At 33.7% G+C, this 12,175-nt stretch overlaps 1 protein-coding gene across 1 annotated transcript in view; it reads right to left on the bottom strand.

The window, feature by feature from the left end:
- The window catches only part of LOC149787040 (uncharacterized), a 101,146-nt gene extending 89,487 nt beyond the window's left edge, over positions 1 to 11,659 (bottom strand). Inside the window, exons 1-2 of the mRNA XM_089976024.1 lie at positions 11,050 to 11,659; positions 8,970 to 9,230 (exon numbers count right to left, since the gene is read on the bottom strand). Of these exons, the coding sequence (XP_089832150.1) occupies positions 8,970 to 9,230; positions 11,050 to 11,509 (721 nt within the window). The 5' untranslated portion in view covers positions 11,510 to 11,659. The remainder of the gene's footprint in view (positions 1 to 8,969; positions 9,231 to 11,049) is intronic.
- Between the last annotated feature and the right edge of the window lie 516 nt (positions 11,660 to 12,175).

Here is a 12,175-nt window from a genome sequence, read left to right as displayed (position 1 = left end):
ACCTTGTTCAAATAATCTTTATTACAATTTAATAGAAATGCGACATCAAATAAAAATAATAATAATAATAATCAGTGCAAGTTTGAGTATAGAGCAGATGAGTGTTTCCCAATGCTCTTCCAATAGTTATTTGTTAATATTGTAAAGCTATTGAGTGTTTCTCAAGGTTTTGTATAGATGCTGTTAGTTATTATTGTTATGGCCATCGGGTGTTTATCTAGGCACTGTTTGAAGTTAACCCATATGAATGTAATGAAATGTTAGCCAATCTTTCTAGTCCATCCAAAAAGAATAATTTTAATATAAACTCTGAACATTATACTTTGATATTTGTAATTGTTTATATCAACTTCTGTCATAAAAACTGTTGCTTATACGTTAAAGGTTATGGGCTCCCAACTTGTTTGGGATGGCAGTCTATATTTTATGTCGGTGTTAATATCTATTAAAGAAAAAAAATGTCTTTGTCTTCATGCTTGCCATAGCCTTAGAATTTAACACTTCGGAAAATGAAAAGTTGGAGAAATGTACTTGTCTTGATGAATCTTCACAAGTTCTTTCCACAAACAATGTTGGATGCATATTAATATTAACTAGGAATTCAACCATTGAAATTTTGAAATGCAATAGCCCGAGAAATTTCACTGGCCTTGGGTAAGTGGACTACTGTTAAATGTGAGCCATCATTAAGATGATAAATCAAATACACACATGTACACATGCAAATAAAACTGTGCAAGCCTTCTAACCTAAACCCCCAGGTGGCCTGGTTAATGGCTTATATGGTGTTATTATATATACCACTCACCATGTAGTTATGTTACAAAGCAGGTTAGCATGCAACAGAGGGTGACTAAAAGCCAAAGGGTGCATACAGGGTGCAAACAGCATATGCACTTGTGCAAACACATAGAGAAGGAAAAAGAACTTGAAAAATATGATACACATAACGATATATACTGTGCTAACATATTACATACTTGTAGTTAAAGGTTAATATGACGGCTTAAAAATTCATCCTTGTCTGCACATATTTAGAACATGTGGTTAAAGAATAACATGTCACTTCTAGTTGCTCTTTCAACCTGGTGAGCAGCATTTTAAGCAAATTCAGTATTACCGGTATGTCCTTTCTAAAATGCGTAAAATTGATTCATGACATGGACAATTTCCAAACTACTTGCATACAACAGCTGACTGAAAGCATTAGGTCAAAGTTCAATAAGAACATTACTGTTCTTATCACCAATTTGTTCTGATGTACAATTTAAAAGTCTGTATGGATTATATTCTTTGTGCATGGACATAAATCTGTTCACTGTTCATCCAGCACCTGTCCAATGGTCATCCAGAATCTAAACTTTCTATCCATTCTTGTACCTGAAAATGTTTATGCCTGTATCATATTTGCCTGCCACATTTGTTTTAAAAGTGACAGGTGGGAAATAACAAATCTCTCTAGAATTTAGTTAAAATAATCTTGTAATCAACCTCAACATCATTGAAAATATAGAAAACCTTATTGTCATGTGTATTACATATCAGCCAATGTGGGTATGAAAACACTTGCTAGTATCTTCACTGGGTCAGTAGTTACTCATGATATTATACAGTTTCTTCCTCAACCAAATAAGCAGACTGTTATGCATTATTATGTTACTTGTTTAGGCTCGAATAAAAAGTAACGAAAGAGTGAAAACAACAACCTTTGAAAAATGTAACAAATGATTTATTTCCCTGGAAAAAACTGTAACAATTGAAGAAAATAACATATGGTTTTAAGAATCAAATCCAAAAATAATACAAGAATAATCCACGAATTAAATTTTAGAAGTCCTAATAATGAAATGTTTTACTGAATTCAAGTTCGAGTCCCAACGAATAATCCAAAATGGAAGGCGATGACGTATACTGTAGTCAGTATGGTGCTGTATCGTCTACAGTTCTTTTTATCCCACAGTCAATAATATTCTGGTGTTTGAATTTCATAATAAAATTTAAATAAATGTCTTTGTCCAAGAATTCTGCATGAGCACTCAAATATTTCAAGGAAAAGAATTAATCTTTAAGAATCCAAATAATTTGAATAAAAATAATAACTCCAAACTGACACAACAGACACTTTCCAGTGTAAAAAAAAGCCGCAACTGAGAAATATCTCCATAAACAAAGATTATACTATAGGATTAAATGATCATGGTTGGGTATTTATCGATGTGTAAATTTTACATAATCACTCACAAAGTAAATAAAATCCTTATAATTCCAATTTCATCCTTTCTACTGTCAAATCAACTTATTCCATCAATAATGCATTCCAATTTAAGTAGCGCATACTTTCTTTTCATTCGCCGCTTCACATCGCCCCATAATACATAACCTGTACAGAATCACAGGAACATATTGACTACTGTCAAAGTTACGTTTATTCAGAAAATCCACACTTTACATTTTAAGCAGTGACTACCAGTGGTTTCCACACATTTCATTTATTTACAACATTCTTGTTCAATTTTAGTCAGTCCCATCTGGTACGTCAGATGACCATGACCTTACACAATAACAGCTGATACAAACTGAACAAGTGTGCTAAATTAAATTTCCAATATAACATGAAAATTTAAATCATTATGGAATTTGTCAATGAGTAACGTGGATGCTATCCCTTACTAAAATAAAGGTAAAAATGTAATAAATTTTATACAGGAATAACATTTTATGTCATTCTAAACAGCGTTATTACTTAACAAGATCCATGTCATGATCTAATGTAAAATGAAATGTGACTACTACCATAGTTACGTTTATTCAGAAACTCCGTACTTTACATATTAAGCAATGGCTACCAGTGGTTTTAACATATTTCATTTATTTACAACATTCTTGTTTAATTTTAGCCAGTCCTATCTGCTACGTCAGATGACAATGACCTTTCGTGATAACAACTGATAGGGATAGAACAAGTGTGCTAAATGAAATTTCCAAACGGACCATAAATCATTATTAATTTTATCAATGAACAACATAGAAATATGAACAAGATGATATTACCCTTACCAAAATAAAGGTAATAATTAAATAAATTTTATACAGGAGTAACATTTTATATCATTTTCAAAAGCGTTAATACTTGACAAGACCCTTTCATTTATCTGATGTGAAATTAAATGTGCAGTTGTTAAATGTAGAGTTGCTCGCAAAACCAGCCATATGTTTTCTTTGGTTGCATAGTTGAGTGTTGGAGTGCTGGAAGGACTGAGCGCTTAGAGTGTTCGAAATTCTAACTGGAGACTTTATCGATGGTTGCTGACTTTGATCTGAAGTGAAAGGTGGGTTCGTGTTTGGGTCTGATACAGACAGAGCTTGACCACCATTAGCTATATTTTCCAAAACTGAACTAATTAGTTGTTTTTGTTCAGTGCTAGGTCTTTAGAGACTCCTCATGTTTGTGGTCTGTCATAAACAAAATATTTCTGGTTGCAAACCCAGCATCACTCATAGCCTGAATTGCTGTTGCACGGAGTGAGTGACCAGTATAGCGTTGCACTCCTGCATTCTTGCAGATGTCTGGCATGAATGAGAATTGCTTTGGTTTGACCGGTTCACAAGTATACCATTTGTCAGTGAATTCAGGAGATCTTAGTGATTCTTCACTGCATTGTGTAAATAATGCCTTTGCTGCTTTGTCACATTTCCGAAGGAAATTTTTACAGATTTCACTGGACAAGTGTTTGTGCCAGTTGCATACATTCTTTTGTCTGATGTTTCTTCAAGCTTTGCATCAACACCACCTTGGTGGTTTTTTTGAAGTGTTTCATGATTTAGAGTCATATACTCCATTCCAGATTCATCCTTTTCAAATTTTAAGGAAGTTGGGGTCAGTTGATGGTGAAATTCTATACATCTGGTCACAAAATGAATAGCCAGCAGATACCAACTTTTGAATCGAAGGGCAACAGGGTCAAATTTTTGAATATATACATTGATTTTTCCTAATTCTTCCAGTGAAATTACTTGGTAATGCTGGGTTGGCCTTGACATACCTGATTTTAAATTCAATTTCAGTTTTGCATTTAACATTGAATTAGCATTTTTGAATTCTTTGTTTTTGACAATGTCAGTATCTTTTCCATTATCCTTCAAGTATCTGTTAATGGCTGCACGGACATTTTTCAAGGAATTCTTGTGATATTCTTGCGCCTTATTGGCTGGCATTTTTGTGACCCTGGATGATAAAAATTTTGTTTGGGCCTCAGCACAGAATCTTCTTAAGTGGCCATTCAGTTCGTCTGGTCTGACTGTGTTGAAGTCAAGTTTGTATCCATTAATTTCAATACACCAAGCTTAAGTAAATATAAACATATTCATAGCAATACAATTCTTACACTTGGCAATATTATTTTTAAATACACATAAAGACAACATGTCCTGCAATTTGTGTATATTTTGTCTACTTATGGTTGGGATTTATGTATGTAATATGGTGACATTATTAATTTTATCCTTCAACATTAAAGTCTTTCAAATTTATACAGAAGATTTATTTCTTGAGAGAAAGAATAGTAACGCAAAAAGTTATGCAATTTCTTTTTCATCGAAATTAATGACTTCACATCCAAAATTATTTAACTTAGCAAAACAATCACTTTATGAATCATAATATACATTTTTCAATGGTAGTTAGTCACGTTGTTGGAGATATCATGCAAACATTGTCATCTCAACAAACTATGCGATATGTTATTATATATGTTCAAAATCTATCCATCAAAGATATTTCATGTAAATAATCTGATTATTTTATTATTGTAGTTTTAACATTTATAAACTTTATCCAGTCTTTTGAATAATGGTCTCATAAATATTTGTTTTTATTTTTGTATAAGTGGTCATATTCACACCATGCCACCAACACCCACACACGTTTGAAAATTAGCAAACAAAAATATACAGAAAATTTAAAAATGTACCATTAAAAACGCCAATGCCCCATTTTATGTTTCGTTTAGTAGCCTCTGAGTATTGATTTATTTCAATAGGTTTTAAGTCCTCCTCAGATAATTTCTTCAATCTTGGTGTATCTCAATCAGCGGCCTCAAAATCAACTGTCCCAGTTCCCATGCTATTAGTGTTGTTGTTATGTATGGCTAGGGTGACGGCGGTCATGGGGTGCTCTGTGAGGGAATTTGTCAATCTCTGTTCGATTTCATTTTCAGCGTTTGTACCATCCATCGCAATATCATCAAATCCATCTCCATCTGCTTCAGTCGCTGCTATTATTTCTTTTAATTCCTTGTCATCTAATTGTTCAAAAAACTCAGCAGAAAATTGCAGTGAAAAATCACCTTAGTCTGCCATTTTGCTTGGCTGTGTAGCAGACGAATGCTAAATTGTATAGTCAACTATGAATATCAATCAAATAATATTGGAAAATGTATAAAAAAGGGTAGAAGTTATATTTATTTACTGAATTAAAAATTTAACAGACTAAACAATTGTTTCACAGTGATGTGTCTGCAATGTTTATTTATACTTGCAAACCGAAAGTAGTCCCAGAATGTATCGAAGTGTAAAAAATTCCAGATCAGTATCACGTGACCATTTACACAATTTACATCCAATCATATTGTAGAAAATCCATTACATTCATAACAATTGGAATTATAGTAACTTGAAACTCAAAACATTCCCGGACTAGGGTCAACTATTAAGAATTTTTTAGAAGTATTTACGTCTAAAAGGACGTAGTCCCATTATGACCTTGACAAAAACCAATCATTTTACTCAAAGAATAAGATAAAAATAAAAAGTTGTTTACTTGTCGCAGTGATCTCTGAATCAAGGTCGGGAACTAGGTCAGCATAAGATATAAAGTTCAGTGTTTACGATTAACTCTAAGGTGAAACTAATTTCTGGAAAATATAAATTTCCTAGTTTAAAAAAATTACATTATTTTGACATATAATGAAATTTAAAATAATTTTTAAAAAATCTTACAATTAAATTAAATCAGATATAAATTAAATCAAATATACATAACAGCATAGTATATCATACACTGAAACATGGCGCTAAACCACAAACAACAACCAATTAACATTAATTACTTTCATACTCATTAAACTAGAACAGAGAAATAAATTGTCTCCACAATTACATAAATTGCAGCAGTTGATTTAATAAAAATTGTTACACTGACCAGCAAGGTCTTCTCACAAATATATCAATCAACCCTGCAGAAAATCTCTTTTGGGAGAAGTAATATATGTTTAAGAGGACTGTTTCAACTGTCATAAAGCTGTAGTTTGTACTTCACGATATCCCTTGTAGCAAGTTTAAACTAATGTTCTGAACAGCCTTCTCCAAAATGTTATGGGCAACATAACCTTCCAAGTTATATTTTGACAACTCATGATTTGTGCCCTAGCATGACACAGTTTACCATCATCTATTGTTTCTTGTTGTTTTTTTTGTATACCTGAACGAAATTATCTACACCATTTAAATTGAGAAGTGCAGATCATTCCTTCAAGAGTGGTAGTGACTTACATAAGACAATAATGTTTCAGGTTGGCCGACCATCCCTATCTTTCATTGCTGACCCTAGCACCACCACCACCACCCAGTAAAAAAAAATTTTTATATTATTTTAGTCTTGGAAATTGAAAATTCATAGCAAATAAGAAAATAATAGCGGGGGGGGGGGGAGGGGGAGGCTCTGAAACAATATCAAATAATTTGGCCAAAGGTAACCATTTCATGGAAAGCTGTCAAAAACACAGATAAACAATTAGGATGAAATCAAAGGATGTTTCATAAAAAGTTAGATTACCATGTCAGAGATGAAAAGTTATCTGATAGTTTCTATAACAATTCATAATCCCAAATGGAATAGTCTCATTCCTGATATTTGCATTTTTATGTGAAAAATTATGTACCCCCCCTTGCAGCCTCTGGCATTGGAAATTTGAAGATCTGCCTTTACATATGCAAAAACAGTTACATCTGCAAACAAAAATGTTAATGCCAAGGTGGTATGTAACTGCTCTTTATAGACATGAACAAAATGAGACTAGGATTATTGTGCCCATTTTCACAAAGAGAACCACGTTAACATCACAGAAGGAAAAATCAGAGAACCTGAAATAACAGGAGGATCAAAAATTGTATATTATATGCTTGCCAGGTTGTAAATACTATTAAAATCTCTAGATATAAGCCTTTTACATTAGTCTCATATATTATATGTCTGCCAGGTGGTAAACACTATCATAATCTTCAGATGTAAAGCACTCGTACATAAGATGCATACAGCTTAAACATATTCAATTTGAAATCAATATACGTCTTCCTCTTCTTATAAAAGAAAAATTGTCTTCTATATCACAAGACATACATTCCCTATGGTCAACGTCTTTGACACAAAAAGTCAAAAAACTATTTTAAATTTTTTGGTTCTAATGGACCTATATCAGATGTCTTAATGGGATGGCATGTTGTCCTTTATTCATCCATCCATTAACACAAGCTTCTGATCACAATTTGCTTTAACTACTTGGCAAATGGACATGAAACTTTAAGCATGCCTTCACCCTATGACTGACTTGGTTCTGAATAAAAATCTTGTGCTGCTACCTTGAAATTCATATCGCTGTTCCAGAATGGTTGGCCATATCACCATAGGTTTTGCACTAAGGCGCTTGATAATGACTAGTTGGTCCTAAATGGAAATGATACTGATCAGATCTCTAGTATGCATAGCTGCCAACCCTCGTGGCAATTAGTGAAAATAGGGATACAAATTAGTGAAGTTTGACATGAATTCATGAAGCGATCTTCGAGAACGGGAATGTTTGTCGGAACAAATGCTTAGCATGGTCTCCAGCTGATAAAGGTAGATTGTGTTCAACAAGAAAACTCACAAACAATGCTTCAGCATTGGTAGCTTGCAGGTCTTCCATCGAGAGCTGAAATCTTCTGCGTGTTTTTTGTGCTTTTGGCTACCAATGTGCTTCCTCGTATCGTCTCTGCCACCATGCCTAATGCTAAAATTTGTGGCACGCTGCGTGCAAAAAAGCATGATGTATGTCAGTGTTTGATGTCTGAATGCACAGCCAATTTTTGGTGTATTTCAAACTAAACTTCACTTTTTGTATAATACATTTCTTTTTCCTTGTTTGTGGAGACATTTTCAAGATGTGTTTTCAAGATGTGGTGACAAATGGTAATTCAAATCAGTGTTTGCAGCACATGTGCAGAGCAAAATTCTGGTTAGGCCCCAGTTTCTTTCAAAAGCATTTGTAAAACTACACTTATAAATCCAGATTAAAATCCACTAAAATGATTGCTACCGGGCCAACTGTATCAATTTGCCATAGTTCCACTAATACCGCAGTACCAGACCGTTTCGTCAACTGCTGATATCATGACTATCGCTTAGCTGGAAATTGGTTATTTTATTAAAGATTTAAAATAATTGAGAATTGGGGAAGTCGTGATTTTTTTGCATGTGGCGTGAATTCATGAATCACTAGAAAAATCATGAAATTCACGCCAAAACCTTGAGGGTTGGCAGCTATGAGTATAGGACTTTTGATAATGATCAGTTAGTCCTAAATGAAAATGGTACAGATCAGATTTCTAGCATAGTCATCGTGGTGACCATCTTGAAAATCTGTCATTGCTAATTGTGTGGGAAATTCCCTTCTTTTAGTCGCTGTGACCTTCAACTCTAGACTCTGATGCTACATCTTTTTCATCCTGAAATTAAAACATGTAGGTTACTTCCTTGCCCCAAATGCAAACTACTTACAATCTGTGGCAATGTTAGATTGTAGAAAACTTAGGTTATTGTGCCAAAACAAAACAGAGATGAATGGACAGATATCAGCACAGCACAATACATTTCACCTCCTGGTATGTGAGTAAATAGAGAAATGTATATATTTTATATTTGTATGCCCACATACCTTTTTCTCGCCTCATCCATTCACAGGTCGATAAAGAAACATCACAGCAGTTGACATAGACATCTATGCCCTCTGTACTACATCTCTCAGAAATGTTCACTTCCTCTCCAAGAAGACGCTTGACAAGGGTTGTCTTCCCTACACCCATATGTCCAACAACCATGAGTCTTATGTTGTATATAGTTTCCTTTCCATCTTTTAGAGCATCTTCAAAAAGTTGGATGGATCTCTCATCCATTTTCTGAATTTCTACTGGAACACCTGTGCATGTAATGGATTATTTTTACTGTTAACATTGAGGCAAATCGAAAAATAATGACTACCCAAAACATCAGACAGTCAATCCTCTAGAGGTGCAAGATTGAGTCAAAAATCACCTTGGTGTCAAAACTGGGGGTCTTACTGAGTAAAAAACAAACTTTGGTACCAAAAATGGGGGTAAAATAAAAACTTTGGGGGTCTCTGAAGCACAAATGAGGACAAAGGGAAACACTGATCAGAGAGTGTAATTTCAATGTACGCCATCAAAGTTATTCATGTTAATACACTGGAGACTTGTGCAACATTCACAAATCTATTGTCATAAAAGCTCACCACAGTTTATTGGTGTTCAATTTAGTAAACACATAAAAATAATAATCCAAACATTTAAATCTACAATCTGATTAAAACTGTGATATATTTATAAAATGTAAACCTGGCAGCACCAGTAAGAGTCTGCTCTACAATTATTAAATACTTCTAAAAATGTAACTGGTACATGTGAACATGTTTGCATTTGCAACATGTATAATGTACAGCATGCTGGCATGCATTCATGAACTGTGAATATATTTACATGTGTTAATTATGGAAATCATGCATCATATAAAGCAACAGCTGAACAAAATGACTGATTCATTTCATCCAAAAAAAGGCTTAAATTAATTAAAAGTGACCTAACTTAAGCACTTTTAAAATTGACAGGGGAATATTGCCAGAGTAGGGAATACCTGCATATAAACATGTATTTAAAAAATTATAAAATATAAAACAATTGTATAAAGAATACAAGTTGTCAGCATGTTTTTATGTTTGCTTTTTTGTTTTGTTTGGTCTTGATTTAACTTTTAAAATCATGGAAGTTCCAAGAGGAAGTGAAAATAACCAAGAGCGATCAGTCTTTCAATAGATGCACATCTGAAGCAAAGCCAAGCTGTCAAGTGTCCAAACCAAATTAAACTCATCAATCGAACATTAAATTGAAGGGGTTCGTTTAATTATTCCTATATCATCCGGAATATGAATGCGCCATTCATATTCAGCTTCGGCATGACAAGATGGAGATTTCTATAAATAATCGTTGAGGAAAAGTAGATATCTGATACGTCTTCTATTGGTCAATAAGTTTCTTATTTATTTTCACAAAAAGAAAACATTATTAAAAGAATTTGTTAGAAACGAAAGGCAGATTGTGCAAGTGTCTATGTAAAACGGAAATATCCAACACCGCGAGATTATGCAACCTGCAAGAACATGAGAAACGCGGAATTTTAGACGCTGTAACCCAAGAGTGCTTTCCGGTGTAACCCAGATTGACCGTCGCGTGCAAATGGCTTCTCAATGAAAGCGCCCCCTACTGGACAAAAACAAACTGTGTATTGCCCCGCACTGGTAATGATCAACGCTAGCTAGCCAGCCGCCATTGCGACAGTCCACAGAGAATTAAAATTTTTATATGAAATTGGATAGTAAGAACTAAAATGCAGATAGCTTAGCAATCATGAATAAATTGAATTTGGTACAACTATATTGGCATTAAATTTTAAAATAACAACTATTATTATAATTGCAGTCAAAATCAATAAAAATGATTATGCTTGACGAACGTCACTTCGAGTTTACACACTGGAGAATAAAAAAATATATATTTATTACACTTTAATTTCATTTTATATATTTTAAACTGTTTGTCTTTACAATTAGGTTCTAATTGTAATATGTATAACTTACATTTATTATCCAAATGTGAATTAGGAATTGTAAATAAATAAAATATTTAGTTTTCGTTATCGTGTGATATAAAATAAAATGGAATTACCTGATTGATGTGAATATTCCAGTCTGTAGACAGTAATCACATTACTATCCTCCATTGTGGTGTAAAGAACTCCATGCTGGTCATCATAGAATATTTCATAGGGACTTGATGACCCTCTGTGTATGGTCACTAGTTGACCGCTGTCTGTCAGCTGATGAATGCTGTTAGTGTACCTGTCACACACGTAAATAAAATTCCTCCTATCAACCATTATTGAGTACGGTATAAATTCATCATGTTGATACAGAAACTTTGGTGTGTGTGGATTAAAAATATCATATGCATACACACCATCAGTATTGTAGTAATCAGTCCAACACGAGATGTAGACAGTGTTGTCTTTTACGGCCAAGTGACTAACACTAATACCAATGGCCACTTGACCGACCTTGTGAATTGAGTCTACACGTCCATCTGTAAGGTTTACAACACACCAGTACAACATCCAGTAGTCGTCCATTTTCCAACCGCTGACAACGAGTTTGTCTGAATTCCAGTTTGCCACTGAATGACAGTAATGAAATCCTGTCCTTACATTTAATGTTTTGACCCGTTTTACGTCATGTATAGATTTCAATGACAGGATTACAATCGTACTGTCCAACAGACACACAGCAACTTCCGTCTTGCCAATAAGTAGGGACGGCAATGGTTTTTTAACAGTTTGTTATAAGCAGCTTGAAAACAGATGTTATGGTAATAGCATCTTTGAGATGAATAATAAAGTTTATTTGAAAAGAATATCTGTAAAATTGATTGAGTTATGTCGTTTTTTATACCGGTACCCTCCGACATTTTTACGTACTCAAATTACAGAAAAACGTCAGAAGGACACTATTTAAAAAAAAATTTGTATACATTATAAATTTAAACTGGTTGTCTTACTGATAGGTTTAAACTATGAACTGATGAGTATAGCCCATTTAAATGTTGTTTTCCTGTTCCTATAGATCATATCAGTGTGGTTTTTTTACGTACAAAATGACGTACACATAATTTTTGAAGTGCAAAAAGGAAAAGATAACTCGCTTCTTACAATATGAGTAAAAGACTAAAAAATATACAATTGCTTTCATTGCAAACTACTAAAACACTTCCAAGTCCTTTGAAAGCCATTTGTGCAAGA

This window comes from Sinohyriopsis cumingii, chromosome 12, assembly GCF_028554795.1.
Source record: "Sinohyriopsis cumingii isolate HCF-2022 chromosome 12, ASM2855479v2, whole genome shotgun sequence".
Taxonomy (NCBI): domain Eukaryota; kingdom Metazoa; phylum Mollusca; class Bivalvia; order Unionida; family Unionidae; genus Sinohyriopsis; species Sinohyriopsis cumingii.
The sequence above is the reverse complement of the archived record's forward strand: the minus strand, read 5'-3'. Positions and strand labels throughout refer to the sequence as shown.